Source organism: Clinocottus analis, unplaced genomic scaffold (assembly GCF_023055335.1).
Source record: "Clinocottus analis isolate CAN_PGR_092001 unplaced genomic scaffold, fCliAna1.0.p SCAF_3, whole genome shotgun sequence".
In the NCBI taxonomy this organism is placed as follows: Eukaryota; Metazoa; Chordata; class Actinopteri; order Perciformes; family Cottidae; genus Clinocottus; species Clinocottus analis.
Genome location: NW_027176042.1, coordinates 2,731,888 through 2,751,606, shown reverse-complemented (window position 1 = coordinate 2,751,606; position 19,719 = coordinate 2,731,888). Strand labels below are relative to the sequence as shown.

Sequence of the window (19,719 nt, the reverse complement as noted above, 5' to 3'; positions counted from 1 at the left end):
GCATCGATCCCGCTACTTCTCGCATGCTAAGCGAGCGCTCTACCATTTGAGCTAATTCCCCAAGAGTAGTTTACGGCTTAGGCAAGAGACACCTATATCTCATCCTCTACCCCCGCAAGGTCACACTTTTCCAAACATTCCAGACCTGTATAATCAGTTTGGAAGCTGAACTGCATCGGACCGTCACGCAAGGGCCTTGAGACGACGAGGTGGCTGAGTGGTTAAGGCGATGGACTGCTAATCCATTGTGCTATGCACGCGTGGGTTCAAATCCCATCCTTGTCACAGTCCACTTTGCTTTGGTCTGCCATCTCATGGGCATAATGTGCACCATTGAGCTCAAGACCCAAGCAAAATGCAATATCAAGATTAGAAATTGCTTATTTTAAGCAAGAAAAGTCTAAAATGTCTTGCTCTTCCATGATTCATTTGTTAAACAACAGTGATTCTACTGTTTCTACTCCAAGTTTTGGTGGAATAAAAATGCGGTTGCTGTCTTCAGCTCAACTGGTGCAAGAAGTCCCATAATGCTCATACTTCCAAATAAGAGTAGGAGCCAAAGTTACTTGGAGAATGTGGGCATCGATCCCACTGCCTCTCGCATGCAAAGCAAGCGCTCTACCACTTGAGCTAATTCCCCTCTGCACTTTGTGGACTCCACTGGGATCCAATGACGATAGGGTAGGCCAGCAGCCACTGCAACAAGATGCTCCCTGATCCTGCCCAATTAGCGGAGGACAATTAAAACAACAAACTTGTTTTCCCTCAATATCAGAAAATAAAGTCTTTCAGAGAGGTGGAGAATGCAGGCATCGATCCCACTGCCTCTCGCATGCCAAGCAAGCGCTCTAGCACGACTCTCGGGATCAATAAAACTCACTTTGGCCACTTCCTTTGTAGCTTACGGCCACACCACTCTGATTGCGCCAGATCTCGTTCGATCTCAGAAGCTAAGCAGAGTTGGGCCTGGTCAGTACTTGATTGGGAGACCTCCTGGGAATACCAGGTGCTATAAGCTATTTTAAATGCCGAACAATAAACACGCTAGTTCTCTCCAGGTCAATAAAACTCACTTTGGCCGCTTCCTTTGTGACTTACAGCCACACAACTCTGATTGCGCCTGATCTCGTTAGATCTCAGAAGCTAAGCAGAGTTGGGCCTGGTCAGTATTTCGAAAGGAGACCTCCTGGGACGAGCAGGTGCTGTAGGCCTTTTTTATGCCTAATAATTACAACTTCAGTTCTCTCCAGATCAATAAAACTGACTTTGGCCGCTTCCTTTGTACCTTACGGCCACACCACTCTGATTGCGCCTGATCTCGTTCGATCTCAGAAGCTAAGCAGAGTCGGGCCTACTCAGTACTTGCATGGGAGACCTGCTGGGAATACCAGGTGCTATAAGCTTTTTTAGATGCTGAATAATAAACACTATAGTTCTCTCCAGGTCAACAAAACTCTCTTCGGCCACTTCTTTTCTAGCTTACGGCCACACCACTCTGATTGCTCCTGATCCTGTTCAATCTCAGAAACTAAGCAGAGTTGGGCCTGGTCAGTACTTGGATGGGAAACCTCCTGGGAATACCAGTTGCTAGAAGCTTTTTTAAATGCCGAATAACAAACACTCTCGTTCTCTCCAGGTCAATAAAACTCACCTTGTCCGGCTCCTATGCAGCTTACGGCCACACCACTCTGATTGCGCCTGATCTCGGAAGTTAAGCGGAGTTGTACTTGGGTGGGAGACATCCTGGGAATACCAGGTCCTATAAGCTTTTTTAAATAACGAATAAGAGACACTCTAGTTCTCTCCAGGTCAATAAAAGTCACCTTGTCCGCTTCCTATGCAGCTTACGGCCACACCACTCTGATTGCGCCTGATCTCGTCAGCTCTGAGAAGTTAAGCGGAGTTGGGCTTGGCCAGTACTTGGGTGGGAGACCTCCTGGGAATACCAGGTGCTATAATCTTTTTCTATGCTTAATAATTAAAAATCCAGTTCTCCCCAGGTCAATAAAAGTCACTTTTGCCGCAACCTTTTCAGCTTACGGCCACACCACACTGTTTGCCCCTGAGTTTGTGTGAACTCAGTAGCTAAGCAGAGTTGGGCCTGTTTAGTACCTGGATGGAAGACCGCCTGGGAATACCAGGTGCTATAAGCCTTTGTGTATGCTTAAAAATCCAGTTCTCTCCAGGTCAAGAAAACTCACTTTGGTTGGAACATTTTCAGCTTACGTCCACACCCCACTGATTGCGCCAGATCTTAGAAGCTAACCAGAGTTGGGCTTGGTTAGTACTTAGATGGGAGACCACCTGGGAATATCTGGTGCGGTAAGCATTTTTATGATGCCTAATATTTAAAACTCCTGTTCACCACCATCAGCAGGACTTATCACGCAGTCCCTCGTGCTGCACTGGGAAACTCTGACCTCGCCATGGTTCACCTGATTCCCTCATACCGGCAGAAACTAAAACTCTGCAAACCTGTATTGAGGAAATTCAAGAAGTGGACCAGTGAGGCTTGGGAGGATCTTCGGTCGTGCTTGGACTGCACTGACTGGGACGTTTTCAGGACTGCTACCAACAGTTTGGATGAGTACACAGAGGCTGTAACTTCATACATCAGCTTCTGTGAGGACAGCTATGTTCCATCCAGCTCCAGGGTGAGCCACAACGACGACAAACCCTGGTTCACACCAGAGCTCAGAACGCTACGCTTGCAGAAGGACCAGGCGTTTAGGAGTGGGGACAATGACTTGTTCACAGAGTCAAAATACAGGTTTAGTAAGGCGGTGAGAGATGCTAAACGACTGTACTCTGAGAAACTGCAACATCAGCTCTCAGCAAGTGACTCTACTTCTGTCGGAAGAGGTCTCAGGCAGATCACCAACTACAAGCCTAAAACCCCCCACTCCATGAATGACCTCCGCCTGGCAGACGAGCTGAACGACTTCTACTGCCGCTTTGAAAGACAATGCAGCAGTCCTGACGCCATCCCCCACAGGCCCATCATCCAGCCACAAACCCCCAACGCCCCCTCCCCCAGCCCATCAGGGGCTAGCAAACAAAAGTGCTTGGTTCCATGGTGTAATGGTCAGAACCTTCATTATGCACATGGAAAACAACTGCCACGTTGTTCCCATGCTGTTGTGAAACTCAAATGTGATATAGAGATAAGTGAGACAATGCTAGTAGCCACAAAATTTGGCTTCAACCTCCAAAAGCACAACGTTGATCTTTCGCGATGATCCATGTACACTATTTTTCCAATCTAAGAACACGTTGTTTATTTAAGACAGTAACCCTAAAATGTTCAGCCACCATGTCCAGGACATATTGATCGTAGAGATGCATTGGCTAGGAATCAAACCCAGGTCAATTGCTTAGAAGGCAGCTATGCTCACCATTATACCACCAATGCACAAAAAGAGCCTGGCATGATGACACAAAAATTTAATGAACTGAAATGTAAGTCAGCGCGTAACATTGGGAACTGACAGATTTAGCTTCAACCACAACAAGGAAACTAAAGAGCTTGGTTCTATGGTGTAATGGTCAGCACTTTGAACTCTGAATCCAGTGATCCGAGTTCAAGTCTCGGTGGAACCTTCATTATGCACATGGAAAACAACTGCCACGTTGTTCCCATGCTCTTGTGAAACTCAAATGGGATATGGAGATAAGTGAGACAATGCAAGTAGCCACAAAATTTGGCGTCAACCTCCAAAGGCACAACTTTGATCATTCGCAAGACATTTGCGGCGATCCAAGTACACTATTTTTCCAATGGAAGAGCACGTTGTTTATTAAGTGTGGCTTCAGCCGCATGGGGTCATAGACCCCATGCTGCAAGCACACTTCATGTTCTCCTGCGGGCTTATTATTAGTTGGAATGCTTCGAGCATTCCAACTATTGTTCTTCGAATCTTTAAAAAACTTATTAGTTGGAATGCTTCGAGCATTCCAACTATTGTTCTTCGAATCTTTAAAAAACTTATTAGTTGGAATGCTTTGAGCATTCCAACTATTGCTCTTCGAATCTTTAAAAAACTTATTATTATTATTAGTTGGAATGCTTCGAGCATTCCAACTATTGCTCTTCGAATCTTTAAAAAACTTATTATTATTATTATTATTATTATTATTATTATTATTATTATTATTATTCTATTTCTTCCGTACGTATTTTGGACCTCTTCAGCTCCTTTATATTTTCAGCTACAGAAAAAAGTTCAATTATTCCAATATTCAGCTTCTTAAGCACACGATTGCAACTTCCTTTTCAAATTTCAGACTTTTCAAATTTTTAAATTATTAAACTTTTTATGATTTTTTTAAAAATGTGACCCAATGGGGAAATCTTCAAATCATCTTCAACTTCAAACTTTTACAGGTTCTTCATACGTTCAGCTAGAGACACAATTTCAAATTTCAAATGTTGACAAAACGTTCAGCTATTATTCTACACTTTTACATTTTTCATATTTTTTCAAATATTTAAATTATTAAACTTTTTATGAAAATAAAAATGAATGGTTTCCAATGGAAAAACGTTTTAAAATCCGCTTAAACTTCTTCAACTCCTAAAGCTTAAGGCTCTGCCATGCTTTCAGCTAGAGACACCGTTCCAAGTTTAAAATGTTGCCAAAACTTTCAGCTATTACCGATTGACTTTTCTTATTGATATATTTTATACTGTCATAATTGTCAGCGTTTTAGTTTTATGTTTTTTTGCCGCCTTTTCTCTCTTTTGCATGAGTGTGTGTTGCGGAGCTCAGAGCACGTGATGTCATGTTAGAGGGCAGACCCACGTCAGATCTTGAAGATTTTTTTTTTTAAAATTTGCCGTAAACTCCGTACCGTGTACTCTTTGGGCATAATTTATAGCTCAAAACGTTGGAAATCTTGTCTTCTGTCATAAACTGCGGTCGATAGGAATCCAACAGATTCAGACGTCTCGTAATCGGACTGAATGTGAGAGCAAGTCCACCTCGCTCTGCCATCCGCTTCAATGTTAAATCTCCCTCCAAAGCCACGTCTCCCCTGAAGCTCGTACCTGATTTGTAAATCGCCCGTACAGACACATGTTTTATCGTACAGACTCACCAGTCACAGTATCTGTTCATCAAGTCTTCCTAACGCTCCATATGCGATATCGAAGCAATCGGGGCTTTTTAAGTATGTTTTTTGGGTGATTTTTGGATAGGTGTTTGCCAGCATTGACTCCATATAATCATCGGCAGTTAGTAATTGTAACTGCCGATGTTTGAATTCATCACCATGGCAACCCTTGGAATGAGGGCAGTTTAACAGACACACAGACACTTACACACGCACACACACACAGGACTTCTCTCTCTGTCTCTCTGTCTCTCTCACTTGATCTGTTCATGTATATATTCCACTATTTTCATATATATATTCAGCTGTTTTGTTGTTTTCAAATATATTCAGCTTTTTTAAGCTTTACTCAACAATATTTCACTATGTTCAGTATATAGATGATGCAGTTTTCCTTTCAACTTTTCCAATTATACATTTAAACAACAAGGATTTTCAACAGTTCAGTTTAATGCTTTCTTCTGTCAAATCATCTTCAACTTCAAATGTTTACACGTTCTTCATATGTTCAGCAAGAGACACAATTTCAAATGTCAAATGTTGATAAAACGTTCAACACTTTTCATCAGGTAGTTTTCTATATATGTTCATATATATTCCACTATTTTCATATATATTCAGCTGTTTTGTTATTTTCTTATATATTCAGCTGTTTTCATATGTATTCAGCTTTTTTAAGCTCTCTCTCTCTCTCTCTCTCTCTCTCTCTCTCTCTCTCTCTCTCTCTCTCATCCTCTCTCTTCAGAACAAAAACGTCCCTCGTGCAAACAAACACACACCTATTCTAGCACATCATGATCACATTAACCTTCGGCCAATTCCCATTTTTACTATTTTGATCTTGAATCTTGAACGCATCACAGTTGAATTGAATGAACCTGGTACATTGGCTCCTTTTCTAAACAGGACGACGTCGCGGAGACCCCGTGGTGTCTAAGGCAGATAGATAATAGATACCTCTCTGATTAAGTTAGTTATGAGCTAAGCAGGTGCCAACCGTCTAATGACGGAGAGAGAACAACGTTACCGGTTAACGTTGTCGATTTCAACGAAGTGAGCGGAGACTATAGCGCATTAATGCCAATCTCCCGATCTTTTTTATTACCCCTAATACATATCATATTTATTTTTCACTTGCCAGATTGGGCAACACGAGGCAGGAAACCCAGTTGTCATTCATAGTATAATTGAAAAATCAACATTATGCTTTAGAATATAGTTATACCTGTTGATGTCGCAAAAATACAGCTAATTATTTAATCAGGTAGTTGCACCTGAAAGTGGAGGCTACAAGGGGTCAGAAGTGTCAAGTTTAGACCATTTCCTTGTTTCCTCCCTGTTTAACCATTTTTAAGCTCTCTCTCTCTTTCTCTCTCTCTCTCTCTCTCTCTCTCTCTCTCTCTCTCTCTCTCTCTCTCTCTCTCTCTCTCTCTCCCTCCCCCCATCTCTCTCACTCTCTCTCACCCCCCCTCCCCCCCCCCCCCCCCCCCCCCACACACACACACACACACACACACACGCACACGCACACACCGGGCGCACGCACACACCTGTTCACGGCCCCATAAAGTTGTACACATTTTTAAACTTCAAATAAAAAAAGCAGGTCTTTGCGATGGCAAGCCGTCTCTATTCGGATTCATGTGCCCCACGCCGCACTTTCCAGACTAAACAATTCTTCTATTCCCACTTGAAGTTTTCCCGCTCCTGGGAGCTTCTTCTTCGTTCTCTGGTTGCCATGGCAGCGCCAGGGCTGGGCACAGGTCGTTGGCATGACATCGGGGTTCAGAGGCAGAGGGGAGGGAGGACTGAATTTGATTTTTAACCGAGCAGTTGGCCAGACGTGTTAAAGCTGATTTAGAAATAAGAGCTAAAAACTAAACTAAAGTTACGCCCTTATTTCTAAATCAGCTCTCCCAAAAATAAACCTTTATTGGCCCGGGAACACTAAAGTAAGAGTTTCTTTCATGTCTCTCCTTATAAATATGGTACTATAGGATCTATAATACTGACTCAGACACTGACTGACTGACTGTCACATTGACCTGGGTACATCCATCTATCCATTATCTGAACCGCTTATCCTCACTAGGGTCGCGGGGGACCCGAGAACATCATTGCTCTAAAAAACAAATATATAACGGTAAAGGACTTCCTCCGAGTTAATATTAATAGTAAATTTGAAGCTCTATAAGTGTAAATGAAAGGATGTATCAGTAATGAACAAATACAGCACTATAATAATAGCCTTATTCGTTTCTAATGGGTATTTAACAGGCGTTTGAAACGAACCCGACAATTTTCACATAAACATGTATTATACACAAAAACACAAATGATTATGATTATGATTAAAAAATATATTTAATTTGACACAATATAGCAAAAGAACACAAACACGTTATATTATTATTATTACAATTAATTTATGACTATAAAACAACATTAATTTTAAGAATTGAACATTAATTAATTAAAAAACACGTTATATTATTATTACAATTAATTTATGAATATAAAACAACATTAATCTTAAGAATTGAACATTAATTAATTTAAAAAAACACGTTATATTATTATTACGATTAATTTATGAATAAAAAACAACATTAATTTTAAGAATTGAACATTAATTAATTTTTAAAAAACACGTTATATTATTATTACAATTAATTTATGAATAAAAAACAACATTAATTTTAAGAATTGAATATTAATTAATTTAAAAACAACAACAGTTAGTCCTCCTTTCCCTCCTCCCCCTCCACAGCCTCGATGCTCTCCACTTTGTTGCCTGTCAAAGCAATCCTCACGTTGATCGGCACCTTCTTCATCGCCGAGGCGATCGGCGCCCACTTGTCCTCGTGAATGAGGACAGTCCGGTTATCGGCCAGGAGAAGCTCCAATATTCCCGGACTGTCCTCCACGTCTATGACACCGTAGGCGCCGATCACCTCCAGCCTCCTGCAGCTTAACACCTGATGAAAGACAGCATAATGTCATAATACTAAAATGATTCAACATAACTGAGAGCATATACGACAACATCTCTGGTCCAGCGCTTGCTTTGAAAATCAATTGTATTGATTGTTAAATTGATTAAGTATTATTCCCATCCTCGTCATCATCATTTTCCTGTACATTTTGAAAATGGGATTGTGTAGCAATACATGCTGACAGGGCACTCCTAAAATACAAATCTACTGCTCTCTAAAATAAAATAAAAATGTGTCAATGAATAATTAAACAGAAGAAAAAATTAGCAAAACCTAGACATACTTCAATGACTGTGTTCTGTGTGGACTGCAGCTTAAATCCATAATCCCCCTCGGACCCCTTCATTTGCGAGACCCTCAACGTGGTCCCAATGATGACCTTTGTCATGGCGGCCTCCCTCCATAACACCAAGGCAACCTCGGTCTCCCCCTGTGCATAAAAACATAAACAAATAGTATTTACAGTGCTGACAATATGCCAAGTTGCCCACGGACCTTTAGTAATAAATAACCTACCTGCTTAAGCGTGACATTAAGCAGGGGGACCGTGTCCCTCCCCACCACGACTGGCCTCACAGCAGAGACCTGAACGAGGTGGATTTGTGTGTTAGTTTTCACATTTCATAAAAAAAACAAAAACATATTTAATAATCTTTTTATTCTCCAAGAATATACTAAACATTTGTTTACACATCGCATTCCTGTCGGACATAAAATTACTTACCTCAATCACCTCCCCCTCCACCGTCAGGAGTCCCAGCGACTCCTGGCATGCACTGAGGGGGGTGAGGGGAGATCGGGGAGTCAGGAGCTGGTTGGCCTCCTCTCCTAGCTCTGCGGACACCGCGAGGTCCGCAGAGCGGTAGAAGGCTGTGTCCCGTGTAACATTTATATGATACGGGGGAGAGGAGCCCTGCAGGCCGTATCCCCGAGCCACGTAGCATATTCCCTCCTTCACTTTTCCTTTAAGGTCCTCGAAGAGGGTTACTTTTGTAACCGACGCCCCGTCGGAAATAGCCATCATACCATTGTTTTTGGTGGTGCGAGGTCTTACGACAGCCCCGTTGAAATCCCAGCTCACCACCCGTGGCTGGGATTTTATGCCAACCACCTTGAAGTGTAGGGGTGGCAGACGCTGGTATGGCCCCTGTGGTCGAGTGCTAATTACGGATTGAAGTGACATTCTGAAATATAGAAATAGACAACGTTATAGAAAGCCTTCACTATGTAGAGATTTCTTAATTTTCTGTATTATTCAATAGGTCCATGTATTTATTGACTGTATATTTTAGGCTATACATTTTTTTAATTTAAAAAACATTCAAATATACATTTGCTTAGGTGACCCTAAGCAAATGTCAAAATCGTTTGACATTGACACGTTTGACATGTATATACCGTTACCTACTTTCAGTCTCTTCACTTAACCCTAGCTTAATTAATTCTTTACCAAGTTTGATTTTAAAACGTTTTTAAAAAAGTTTCTAGTCTCGAGTCAAAAATTAACAATAAACTGCTTTATGAGTGGTATTATCACGTTTTCATAAGAACAGCAGAACTCACCTTACTTGGTAATTGAGGTTGGAATGAAGTTTTCCCGCTTCTAGAAGCTTCTTCTTCTTTCTCTGGTTGCCATGGCAACGTTAGGGCTGGGCACAGGTCGTTGTCATGACATCGGGGTTCAGAGGATGAGGGGAGGGAGGACTAAACTTGATTTTTAACCGAGCAGTTGGTCAGACGTGTTAAAGCTGATTTAGAAATAAGAGCGTAACTTTAGTTTAGAAACTATAATGCCGATCTCCCGATCTTTTTATTACCCCTAATAGATATTATATTTGTTTTTTCACTTGCCCGGTCGGACAACTGCATGAGGCAGGAAACCTAGTTGTCATTAATGTTATAATTTAAAATTCTGCATTATGAATAAAATTATACCTGTTTCTGTCGCAAAAATACACTTGATTAATCGGCATCATTTGATGTCTAGAAATAGCCTCGGTCGATAAATTGATCATTTTTATCGCACGCGCACACCTGTTCACAGCGTACACATTTCAAACTTCAAACCAGTGAACCAGGTGTTTGATATGGGAACCCATTTGTATCCTGCTTCATGTGTCCATCGTCACACGTGAAGAACACTTTCCAGACTAAACAACGCTTCGTATCTTCTCACTTTCTCTTCTCACTTTCTCACAGCTTGTATAAATCTGAATACAACCCACAAAATATACTTTTCTTTTGCAGTATATTTGAAGCTCTATAAGTGTATTTGAATTAATATATCAATAATGGACATCTACAGCAATATAATAATAACCTTAAAGCAGGGCTCTCAAGTTTTGATGACAGGCAAGCGTGGCATGTATCCCCCCCCCTTGACAGGGGGGGGAATACATCCCCCCCACCTCCCCACCCCAACCCGACGCAACATGACACACCATAACGACAACAAATACGCGCCGCCGGACGGCTCCTGTCCCGCCTGTCATTACATCTTACCTGGATACAAAATATATGTTTTTGTGATTGGCTGATGAGTGGCTCCTCACGGGGGGATGGGGGGGGGGGTAAGCTTGATTCCTCCGTACTGACGGCAGCACAACCAGGTCATGTCTGCGCACTGTGGCACATTAAATAGCCTGGGTTTTTTTTCAGCGTGAGAAATACGATGTGTGGCGGGAGGGCGTGATTTAAGCCCGAAATGCGAGACAGTCACGCTCAATGCGTGACACTTGAGAGCCCTGGCCTTTTTCGTTTCTAATGGGTATTGAACAGGCGTTTGAAACGAAGCCGACAATTTTCACATAAACATGTATTATACACAAAAACACAAGAACTTTAATCTGATGAAATTGAACATGTAGTGTGTGTTATTTATCTGTCTTTGCCTCCTCCCCCCTCTCTCTGTCTCCCTCTTTCTCTGTCGGTACCTCTACTTTTGAAGGATATGTGGGTTTTTATTAATAATGAATTACGATAGTTGACTCTGAATCAAACGTTGTGGTTGGTGTGGTACTGTACGTGTAGTATCTAAGAAGAAGAAAAAAACAATTTGCGTTTCAAAACCGAATTTCCGAGTGACCCTGAATGCCTCTGTGACCTGTAACCTGGAGACTGCTGCGCTGCTCCGTTCATTCTCTCAAAGTCTCCCGGTAAGTATAGTTGAGCCCGTCTGCTAACTGGGAATGATTTACATGGTATAAATACAGCTTTAGCGTTTGAAAAATACATTTGAATTGGTTTGTAACTCATACCGAATTCATACAGAATTTAAACATAAACGGAAGAGTGAAATATTTCCCCTGTAGGTTATAGGTCGTGACTAACATGACCATAGCAGCTAACGCTGACTAAGCATTTTAACGGACAAATGAGTTAGCTAAACGACTCCGTCAGTTATCAAACGAACTAGTTCGCTCACTGACAAAGTAGTTACGTTCGGTTACTAGTTGGCTTGATGTAACACTGCTGACTTTAGACTAGTAAGCTAGCTAGCGAGGTAACTAAATCAGCGTTAGCCGCTATGCTAGCGTTAGCCATGGGTTACACGGTCAGACCAAAAGCACCGCGAATTCTTCCGAATTCCGATCCTCCCCAATTAGCGGACGACACTTTAAACAACAAACTTGTTTCCTCTCAATATCAGAAAACAAAGTATTTCAAAGAGGTGGAGAATGCGGGCATCGATCCCGCTACTTCTCGCATGCTAAGCAAGCGCTCTACCATTTGAGCTAATTCCCCACAATTGGTTTAAGGCTCAGGGAAGAGCCGCCTATATCTCCTCCTCTACCCCCGCCAGTTCACACTGCTCCAAACATTCCGGACCGGTATAATCACTTTGGAAGGTTTAAGTCTGAGCAGCCATTGCGACAACATGGGCCCTGATCCTCCCCAATTAGCGGACGGCACTTTAAACAACAAACTTGTTTTCTCTCAATATCAGAAAAGAAAGTCTTTCAAAGAGGTGGAGAATGTGGGCATCAATCCCACTGCCTCTCGCATGTGAAGCAAGCGCTCTACCACTTGATCTAATTCCCCTCTGCACAAGAGGGCAATGGATCAACGTGCCAGGCCTCCTCCTACCCGCCTATTCTCCTACCCGCTATTTCACGCTTTTTTCAACTTTCCAGGCCCATAAAAAACACACAAAAAATGGCCTGGAACTGAATTTTATGGTGACATTTGGTAGTTGCAATCTTTGCAATACTTTGTGGACTCCACTGGGATCCAATGAAGATAGGGTAGGCCAGCAGCCACTGCAACAAGATGCTCCCTGATCCTGCCCAATTTGCGGAGGACACTTTAAACAACAAACTTGTTTTCCATCAGTATCAGAAAATAAAGTCTTTCAGAGAGGTGGAGAATGCGGGCATCGATCCCGCTACTTCTCGCATGCTAAGCGAGCGCTCTACCATTTGAGCTAATTCCCCAAGAGTAGTTTATGTCTCAGGCAAGAGACGCCTATATCTCCTCCTCTACCCCCGCCAGGTCACACTTCTCCAAACATTCCAGACCTGTATAATCAGTTTGGAAGGTGAACTGGATCGGACCTTTCACGCAAGGGCCTTGAGCTGACGAGGTGGCCGAGTGGTTAAGGCGATGGACTGCTAATCCATTGTGCTATGCACGCGTGGGTTCGAATCCCATCCTCGTCGCAGTCCACTCTGCTTTGGTCTGCCATGTCATGGGCATAATGTGCACCATTGAGCTCAAGACCCAAGCAAAATGCAGTTGCAAGATTAGGAATTGCTCATTTCAAGCAAGAAAAGTCTAAAGTGTCTTGCTCTTCCATGATTCATTTGTTAAACTACAGTTTCTACTCCAAGTTTTGGTGGAATAAAAACACGGTTGCTGTCTTCAGCTCAACTGGTGCAAGAAGTCCCATAATGCTCATACTTCCAAATCTTCCACATAAGAGTAGGAGCCAAAGTCACTTGGAGAATGTGGGGATCGATCCCACTGCCTCTCGCATGCAAAGCAAGCGCTCTACCACTTGAGCTAATTCCCCTCTGCACAAGAGGGCAATGGATCAACATGCCATGCCTCCTCCTACCCGCCTATTCTCCTACCCGCTATTTAACGCTTTTTTCAACTTTCCAGGCCAATAAAAAACACACAAAAAATGGCCTAGAACTGAATTTTAAGGTGACATTTGGTAGTTGCAATCTTTGAAATACTTTGTGGACTCCACTGGGATCCAATGAAGATAGGGTAGGCCAGCAGCCACTGCAACAAGATGCTCCCTGATCCTGCCCATTTAGCGGAGGACAATTAAAACAACAAACTTGTTTTCCCTCAATATCAGAAAATAAAGTCTTTCAGAGAGGTGGAGAATGCAGGCATCGATCCCACTGCCTCTCGCATGCCAAGCAAGCGCTCTACCACCACTCTCGGGATCAATAAAACTCACTTTGGCCACTTCCTTTGTAGCTTACGGCCACACCACTCTGATTGCGCCAGATCTCGTTCGATCTCAGAAGCCAAGCAGAGTTGGGCCTGGTCAGTACTTGATTGGGAGACCTCCTGGGAATACCAAGTCCTATAAGCTGGGACTTATAGGACTTATGCCTAATAATTAAAACTCCAGTTCTCTCCAGGTTAATAAAGCTACCTTTGGCCGCAACATTTTCTGCTTACGGCCACACCACTGTGATTGCTTCTGATCTGGTTAGATCTCAGAAGCTAAGCAGAGTTGGGCCTGGTCAGTATTTCGAAAGGAGACCTCCTGGGACGAGCAGGTGCTGTAGGCCTTTTTTATGCCTAATAATTACAACTTCAGTTCTCTCCAGATCAATAAAACTCACTTTGGCCGCTTCCTTTGTACCTTACGGCCACACCACTCTGACTGCGCCTGATCTCGTTCGATCTCAGAAGCTAAGCAGAGTCGGGCCTAGTCAGTATTTGGATGGGAGACCTCCTGGGAATACCAGGTGCTAAAAGCCTTTTTAAATGCCGCATGATAAACACTCTAGTTCTCTCCAGGTCAATAAAACCCACCTTGTCCGCTTCCTATGCAGCTTACGGCCACACCACTCTGATTGCGCCTGATCTCGTCAGCTCTCGGAAGCTAAGCAAAGTTGGGCCTGGTCAGTACTTGAACGGGAGACCTCCTGGGAATACCAGGTGCCGTAGGCTTTTTTTAACCTAATAATTAAAACTCCAGTTCTCTCCAGATCAACAAAACTCTCTTCGGCCACTTCTTTTCTAGCTTACGGCCACACCACTCTGATTGCTCCTGATCCCGTTCAATCTCAGAAACTAAGCAGAGTTGGGCCTGGTCAGTACTTGGATGGGAGACCTCCTGGGAATACCAGGTGCTATAATCTTTTTCTATGCTTAATAATTAAAAATCCAGTTCTCCCCAGGTCAATAAAAGTCACTTTTGCCGCAACCTTTTCAGCTTACGGCCACACCACACTGTTTGCCCCTGAGTTTGTCTGAACTCAGAAGCCAAGCAGAGTTGGGCCTGTTTAGTACCAGGATGGAAGACCGCCTGGGAATACCAGGTGCTGTAAGCCTTTGTGTATGCTTAAAAATCCAGTTCTCTCCAGGTCAAGAAAACTCACTTTGGCTGGAACATTTTCAGCTTACGTCCACACCCCACTGATTGCGCCAGATCTCAGATGGTAAGCAGAGGTGGGCCTGGTTAGTACTTGGATTGGAAACCGCCTGGGAATACCGGGTGCTGTAAGATTTTTTTATGCTTAATAATTAAACATCCAATTCTCCCCAGGTCAATAAAACTCACTTTGGCCACAACATTTTCAGCTTATGGCCACACCCCACTGATTGCGCCTGATCTCAGAAGCTAACCAGAGTTGGGCTTGGTTAGTACTTGGATGGGAGACCACCTGGAAATACCAGGTGCGGTAAGCATTTTTATGATGCCTAATATTTAAAACTCCTGTTCACCACCATCAGCAGGACTTATCACGCAGTCCCTCCTGCTGCACTGGGAAACTCTGACCTCGCCATGGTTCACCTGATTCCCTCATACCGGCAGAAACTAAAACTCTGCAAACCTGTATTGAGGAAATTCAAGTGAGGCTTGGGAGGATCTTCGGTCGTGCTTGGACTGCACTGACTGGGACGTTTTCAGGACTGCTACCAACAGTTTGGATGAGTACACAGAGGCTGTAACTTCATACATCAGCTTCTGTGAGGACAGCTATGTTCCATCCAGCTCCAGGGTGAGCCACAACGACGACAAACCCTGTTTCACACCAGAGCTCAGAACGCTACGCTTGCAGAAGGACCAGGCGTTTAGGAGTGGGGACAATGACTTGTTCACAGAGTCAAAATAGAGGTTTAGTAAGGCGGTGAGAGATGCTAAACGACTGTACTCTGAGAAACTGCAACATCAGCTCTCAGCAAGTGACTCTACTTCTGTCGGGAGAGGTCTCAGGCAGATCAGCAACTACAAGCCTAAAACCCCCCACTCCATGAATGACCTCCGCCTGGCAGACGAGCTGAACGACTTCTACTGCCGCTTTGAAAGACAATGCAGCAGTCCTGACGCCATCCCCCACAGGCCCATCAACCAGCCACAAACCCCCAACGCCCCCTCCCCCAGCCCATCAGGGGCTAGCAAACTAAAGTGCTTGGTTCCATGGTGTAATGGTGAGCACTCTGGACTCTGAATCCAGTGATCCAAGTTCAAGTCTTGGTGGAACCTGCATTATGCACAAGGAAAACCACTGTCACGTTGTTCCCATACTGTTGTGAAACTCAAATGTGATATGGAGATATATCAGACAATGCAAGTAGCCACAAATGTTTGGCGTGCACTTCTAAAGGCACAACTTTGATCATTCGCAAGACATTTTCGGCGGTTCAAGGACTTTTCTTCCAATGAAAGAAGGCTTTGTTTATTTAAGACGGTAACCCTAAAATGTTGATTCACCATGTCTCAGACATAAGTGGACGTACTGATCGTAGAGATGCATTGGCTGGGAATCAAACCCAGGTCAACTGCTTGGAAGGCAGCTATGCTCACCACTATACCACCAATGCACAAAAAGAGCCTGGCATGATGACACAAAAATTGAATGAACTGAAATGTAAGTCAGCGCGTAACATTGGGAACTGACAGATTTACCTTCGACCACAACAAGGAAACTAAAGAGCTTGGTTCCATGGTGTAATGGTCAGCACTTTGGACTCTGAATCCAGTGATCCGAGTTCAAGTCTCGGTAGAACCTTCATTATGCACATGGAAAACCACTGCCACGTTGGTCCCATGCTGTTGTGAAACTCAAATGGGATATGGAGGTAAGTGAGACAATGCAAGTAGCCACAAAATTTGGCGTCAACCTCCAAAGGCACAACTTTGATCATTTGCAAGACATTTGCGGCGATCCAAGTACACTATTTTTCCAATGGAAGAGCACGTTGTTTATTTAAGACAGTAACCCTAAAATGTTCAGCCACCATGTCCAGGACATATTGATCATAGAGATGCATTGGCTGGGAATCAAACCCAGATCAACTGCTTGGAAGGCAGCTATGCTCACCACTATACCAACAATGCACAAAAAGAGCCTGGCATGATGACACAAAAATTAAATGAACTGAAATGTAAGTCAGTGCGTAACATTGGGAACTGACAGATTTACCTTCAACCACAACAAGGCACTTAAAGAGCTTGGTTCCATGGTGTAAAGGTCAGCACTTTGGACTTTGAATCTAGTGATCTGAGTTCAAGTCTCGGTGGAACCTCCATTATGCACATGGAAAACAACTGCCACGTTCTTCCCATGCTTTTGTGAAACTCAAATGTGATATCGAGATAAGTGAGACAATGCAAGTAGCCACAAAATTTGGCGTGTACTTCTAAAGGCACAACTTTGATCTTTCGCAAGACATTTTCGGCGGTTCAAGGACTTTTTTTTTCCAATGAAAGAAATCTTTGTTTATTTAAGAAAGTAACCCTAAAATGTTCAGCCACCATGTGTAGGACATACTTATCATTGAGATTCATTGGCTGGGAATTGAACCCTGGTCAAATACTTAGAAGGGAGCTCTGCTAGCCACTATACCAACAATGCACTAAAAGGGCTTAGCATAGTTCCACAAAAATTGAATGAACTAAAATGTAACACAAGAAGGGACAGTAAATGTGCATTTAGCTTTCACATTTTCACGCTATCATTCTTTGTATTCCCTGTATATCCCGAAAAACCAACCCAAAATCCAAGTTCATCAATCCTCTTTCGTATCGAGTACAGTATCTCCGCTTGTCACGCGGAAGACCAGGATTCCTTGACGGGGAGCGTTCCGCTGGCAGGACAGGTGTCAAAATGCCCCAAGTTGTAAATGCACAGCATAAGGAAACGGGCGACAGGATTTAAGAGACCCCTTGAGAACCAGACCCACCACTGGAGCTCACCCCCTGACCCGGCTCACCATCAGACCCCGTGGACCCACACTTAAGGACACCCCTTCAGTTAAAACCCTTATTTGGCCCATTTAGAATGTCGCAACCCTGGTGCTCTAGAATACGAGACTGACATTGGGGATACCGGTTTACATTTGGGTTAATACAGTGTGGTACTCGAGAATATGAGACACGTGGGATACTAGCTGACATTCAAACTCATTGCTGGTGTCTGATAGTCACAATTATGTCAGTCAGCTTCTCAAATGAAGCAAGATCGCAGGGGGAACCAGCCGCTAACAACAAGAAACAGGTCTGCAGCTCGTGCAGTTCTTTAGCTTGTTCACAGATTGATCCTCGTCCAACAAGTCCCTGTATATCACTGGAAAAAACTTATCTGACGTCTACTCTGAACATTTGAAATTGCACCTTATCTGAATAAATTCTTGAACTATGATATAGCTTGATGGTAGTTTTTAAAGTTCCTGCTCTAATAACTATTAATTCCAGTAGATTTACAGCTGTAAAAAGGCTGAATGATGTGTAAACTGACTTTTACTTTAAAAAATAAGCAGTGTCAATCATGTGGCCGTGCATTGTGGTCGCAGCAACCCCGTTCCGAATCCGGGTCACGGCAGCATGTTGGTGTTGTTTAAGCTATTCTTGTTGTACTCTGACATTCGTCTTACTTCACACAGTGTCAAACTTGACAGCTTCAGTCGTGTTTTCTGCGTGAAGCCTTATGCTTTCCGGCTACACCAGTCCGGAGTTCTCCATCTGTTCAGCAAATAAAACTCACAACAGTTTGCATGAAATACTGGAACATCATAAAATTTACGTGCAGTTCTTTAGCTTGTTCACAGATTGATACTGGTCCAACAAGTCCCTGTATTACACTGTAAAAAAACTAATCTGACGTCTCCTCTGAACATTTGAAGTTGAACCTGAACTTCAAACAATTCTTGAACAATGATATAGCTTGATGCTAGTTTTTAAAGTTCCTGCTCTAATAACTATTATTCCAGTAGATTTACAGCTGTAAAAAGGCTGAATGATGTGTGAGCTGGTTTTTACGTTAAGAAATAGTCATGTGGCGGTGATCGTATAGTGGTTAGTACTCTGCGTTGTGGTCGCAGCAACCCTGTTTCGAATCCGGGTCACGGCAGGATGTTGGTCTTGTTTAAGCTATTCTTGTTGTACTCTGACATTCGTCTTACTTCACACAGTGTCAAACTTGACAGCTTCAGTCGTGTTTTCTGCGTGAAGCCTTATGCTTTCCGGCTACACCAGTCCGGAGTTCTCCATCTGTTCAGCAAATAAAACTCACAACAGTTTGCATGAAATACTGGAACATCATGAAATTTACAGCAAAAGTATCAATGTAGGGCTAGTGGCGCAATGGATAATGCGTCGGGTTACGGATCAGAAGATTCTAGTTTTGACCCCTGGCTAGCTCGTGCAGTTCTTTAGCTTGTTCACAGATTGATCCTGGTCCAACAAGTCCCTGTATAACACTGTAAAAAAAACTCATCTGACGTCTACTCTGAACATGTGAAGTTTCACCTTAGTTTCAAACAATTCATGAACGATGATATAGCTTGATGCTAGTTTTTAAAGTTCCTGCTCTAATAACTATTAATTCCAGTAGATTTACAGCTGTAAAAAGGCTGAATGATGTGTAAACTGACTTTTATGTTAAAAGATAAGCACTGTATCAATCATGTGGCCGTGATCGTATAGTGGTGAGTACTCTGCGTTGTGGTCGCAGCAACCCCGGTTCGAATCCGGGTCACGGCAGCATGTTGGTGTTGTTTAAGCTATTCTTGTTGTACTCTGGCATTCGTTTTACTTCACACAGTGTCAAACTTGACAGCTTCAGTCGTGTTTTCTGCGTGAAGCCTTATGCTTTCCGGCTACACCAGTCCGCAGTTCTCCATCTGTTCAGCAAATAAAACTCACAACAGTTTGCATGAAATGCTGGAACATCATAAAATTTACAGCAGATGTAGCAATGTACGGCTAGTGGTGCAATGGCTAACGTGTCTGACTACAGATCAGAAGATTCTAGGTTCGACTCCTGGCTAGCTCGTGCAGTTCTTTAGCTTGTTAATCCTGGTCCAACAAGTCCCTTTATAACACTGTAAAAAACTAATCTGACGTCTACTCTGAACATTTGAAGTTGCACCTGAACTTCAAACAATTCTTGAACAATGATATAGCTTGATGCTACTT

The 19,719-nt window shown here is 43.1% G+C and overlaps 12 non-coding genes, 10 pseudogenes and 1 gene segment (V, D, J or C); 21 read left to right on the top strand and 2 right to left on the bottom strand.

The window, feature by feature from the left end:
• Positions 1 to 19,719, top strand: part of LOC137795911 (Ig kappa chain V-III region MOPC 63-like) — a 249,465-nt gene that overhangs the window by 216,739 nt on the left and 13,007 nt on the right. The window contains 1 exon segment of the V gene segment in view: positions 11,911 to 11,926. Coding sequence covers positions 11,911 to 11,926 — 16 coding nt within the window.
• trnas-gcu (transfer RNA serine (anticodon GCU)) lies at positions 204 to 285 on the top strand. The gene has a single exon. It is a non-coding gene; the product is annotated as a tRNA-Ser (tRNA).
• On the top strand, positions 900 to 1,018 carry LOC137797013 (5S ribosomal RNA). Its single transcript, XR_011078624.1, has one exon. It is a non-coding gene; the product is annotated as a 5S ribosomal RNA (ribosomal RNA).
• LOC137797758 (5S ribosomal RNA) lies at positions 1,093 to 1,211 on the top strand (annotated as a pseudogene).
• On the top strand, positions 1,285 to 1,403 carry LOC137797584 (5S ribosomal RNA; annotated as a pseudogene).
• LOC137797725 (5S ribosomal RNA) lies at positions 1,478 to 1,596 on the top strand (annotated as a pseudogene).
• On the top strand, positions 1,843 to 1,961 carry LOC137797525 (5S ribosomal RNA; annotated as a pseudogene).
• On the top strand, positions 2,035 to 2,153 carry LOC137797715 (5S ribosomal RNA; annotated as a pseudogene).
• On the top strand, positions 3,529 to 3,600 carry trnaq-cug (transfer RNA glutamine (anticodon CUG)). The gene has a single exon. It is a non-coding gene; the product is annotated as a tRNA-Gln (tRNA).
• Positions 12,685 to 12,766, top strand: trnas-gcu (transfer RNA serine (anticodon GCU)). Its single transcript has one exon. It is a non-coding gene; the product is annotated as a tRNA-Ser (tRNA).
• trnaa-ugc (transfer RNA alanine (anticodon UGC)) lies at positions 13,047 to 13,119 on the bottom strand. The gene has a single exon. It is a non-coding gene; the product is annotated as a tRNA-Ala (tRNA).
• Positions 13,541 to 13,659, top strand: LOC137797630 (5S ribosomal RNA; annotated as a pseudogene).
• LOC137797796 (5S ribosomal RNA) lies at positions 13,743 to 13,861 on the top strand (annotated as a pseudogene).
• LOC137797518 (5S ribosomal RNA) lies at positions 13,935 to 14,053 on the top strand (annotated as a pseudogene).
• LOC137797272 (5S ribosomal RNA) lies at positions 14,128 to 14,246 on the top strand. Its single transcript, XR_011078874.1, has one exon. It is a non-coding gene; the product is annotated as a 5S ribosomal RNA (ribosomal RNA).
• LOC137797248 (5S ribosomal RNA) lies at positions 14,319 to 14,437 on the top strand. Its single transcript, XR_011078850.1, has one exon. It is a non-coding gene; the product is annotated as a 5S ribosomal RNA (ribosomal RNA).
• LOC137797541 (5S ribosomal RNA) lies at positions 14,511 to 14,629 on the top strand (annotated as a pseudogene).
• LOC137797797 (5S ribosomal RNA) lies at positions 14,879 to 14,987 on the top strand (annotated as a pseudogene).
• On the top strand, positions 15,715 to 15,786 carry trnaq-cug (transfer RNA glutamine (anticodon CUG)). Its single transcript has one exon. It is a non-coding gene; the product is annotated as a tRNA-Gln (tRNA).
• Positions 16,053 to 16,124, bottom strand: trnag-ucc (transfer RNA glycine (anticodon UCC)). Its single transcript has one exon. It is a non-coding gene; the product is annotated as a tRNA-Gly (tRNA).
• On the top strand, positions 16,241 to 16,312 carry trnaq-cug (transfer RNA glutamine (anticodon CUG)). Its single transcript has one exon. It is a non-coding gene; the product is annotated as a tRNA-Gln (tRNA).
• Positions 16,758 to 16,829, top strand: trnaq-uug (transfer RNA glutamine (anticodon UUG)). The gene has a single exon. It is a non-coding gene; the product is annotated as a tRNA-Gln (tRNA).
• Positions 19,213 to 19,284, top strand: trnah-gug (transfer RNA histidin (anticodon GUG)). The gene has a single exon. It is a non-coding gene; the product is annotated as a tRNA-His (tRNA).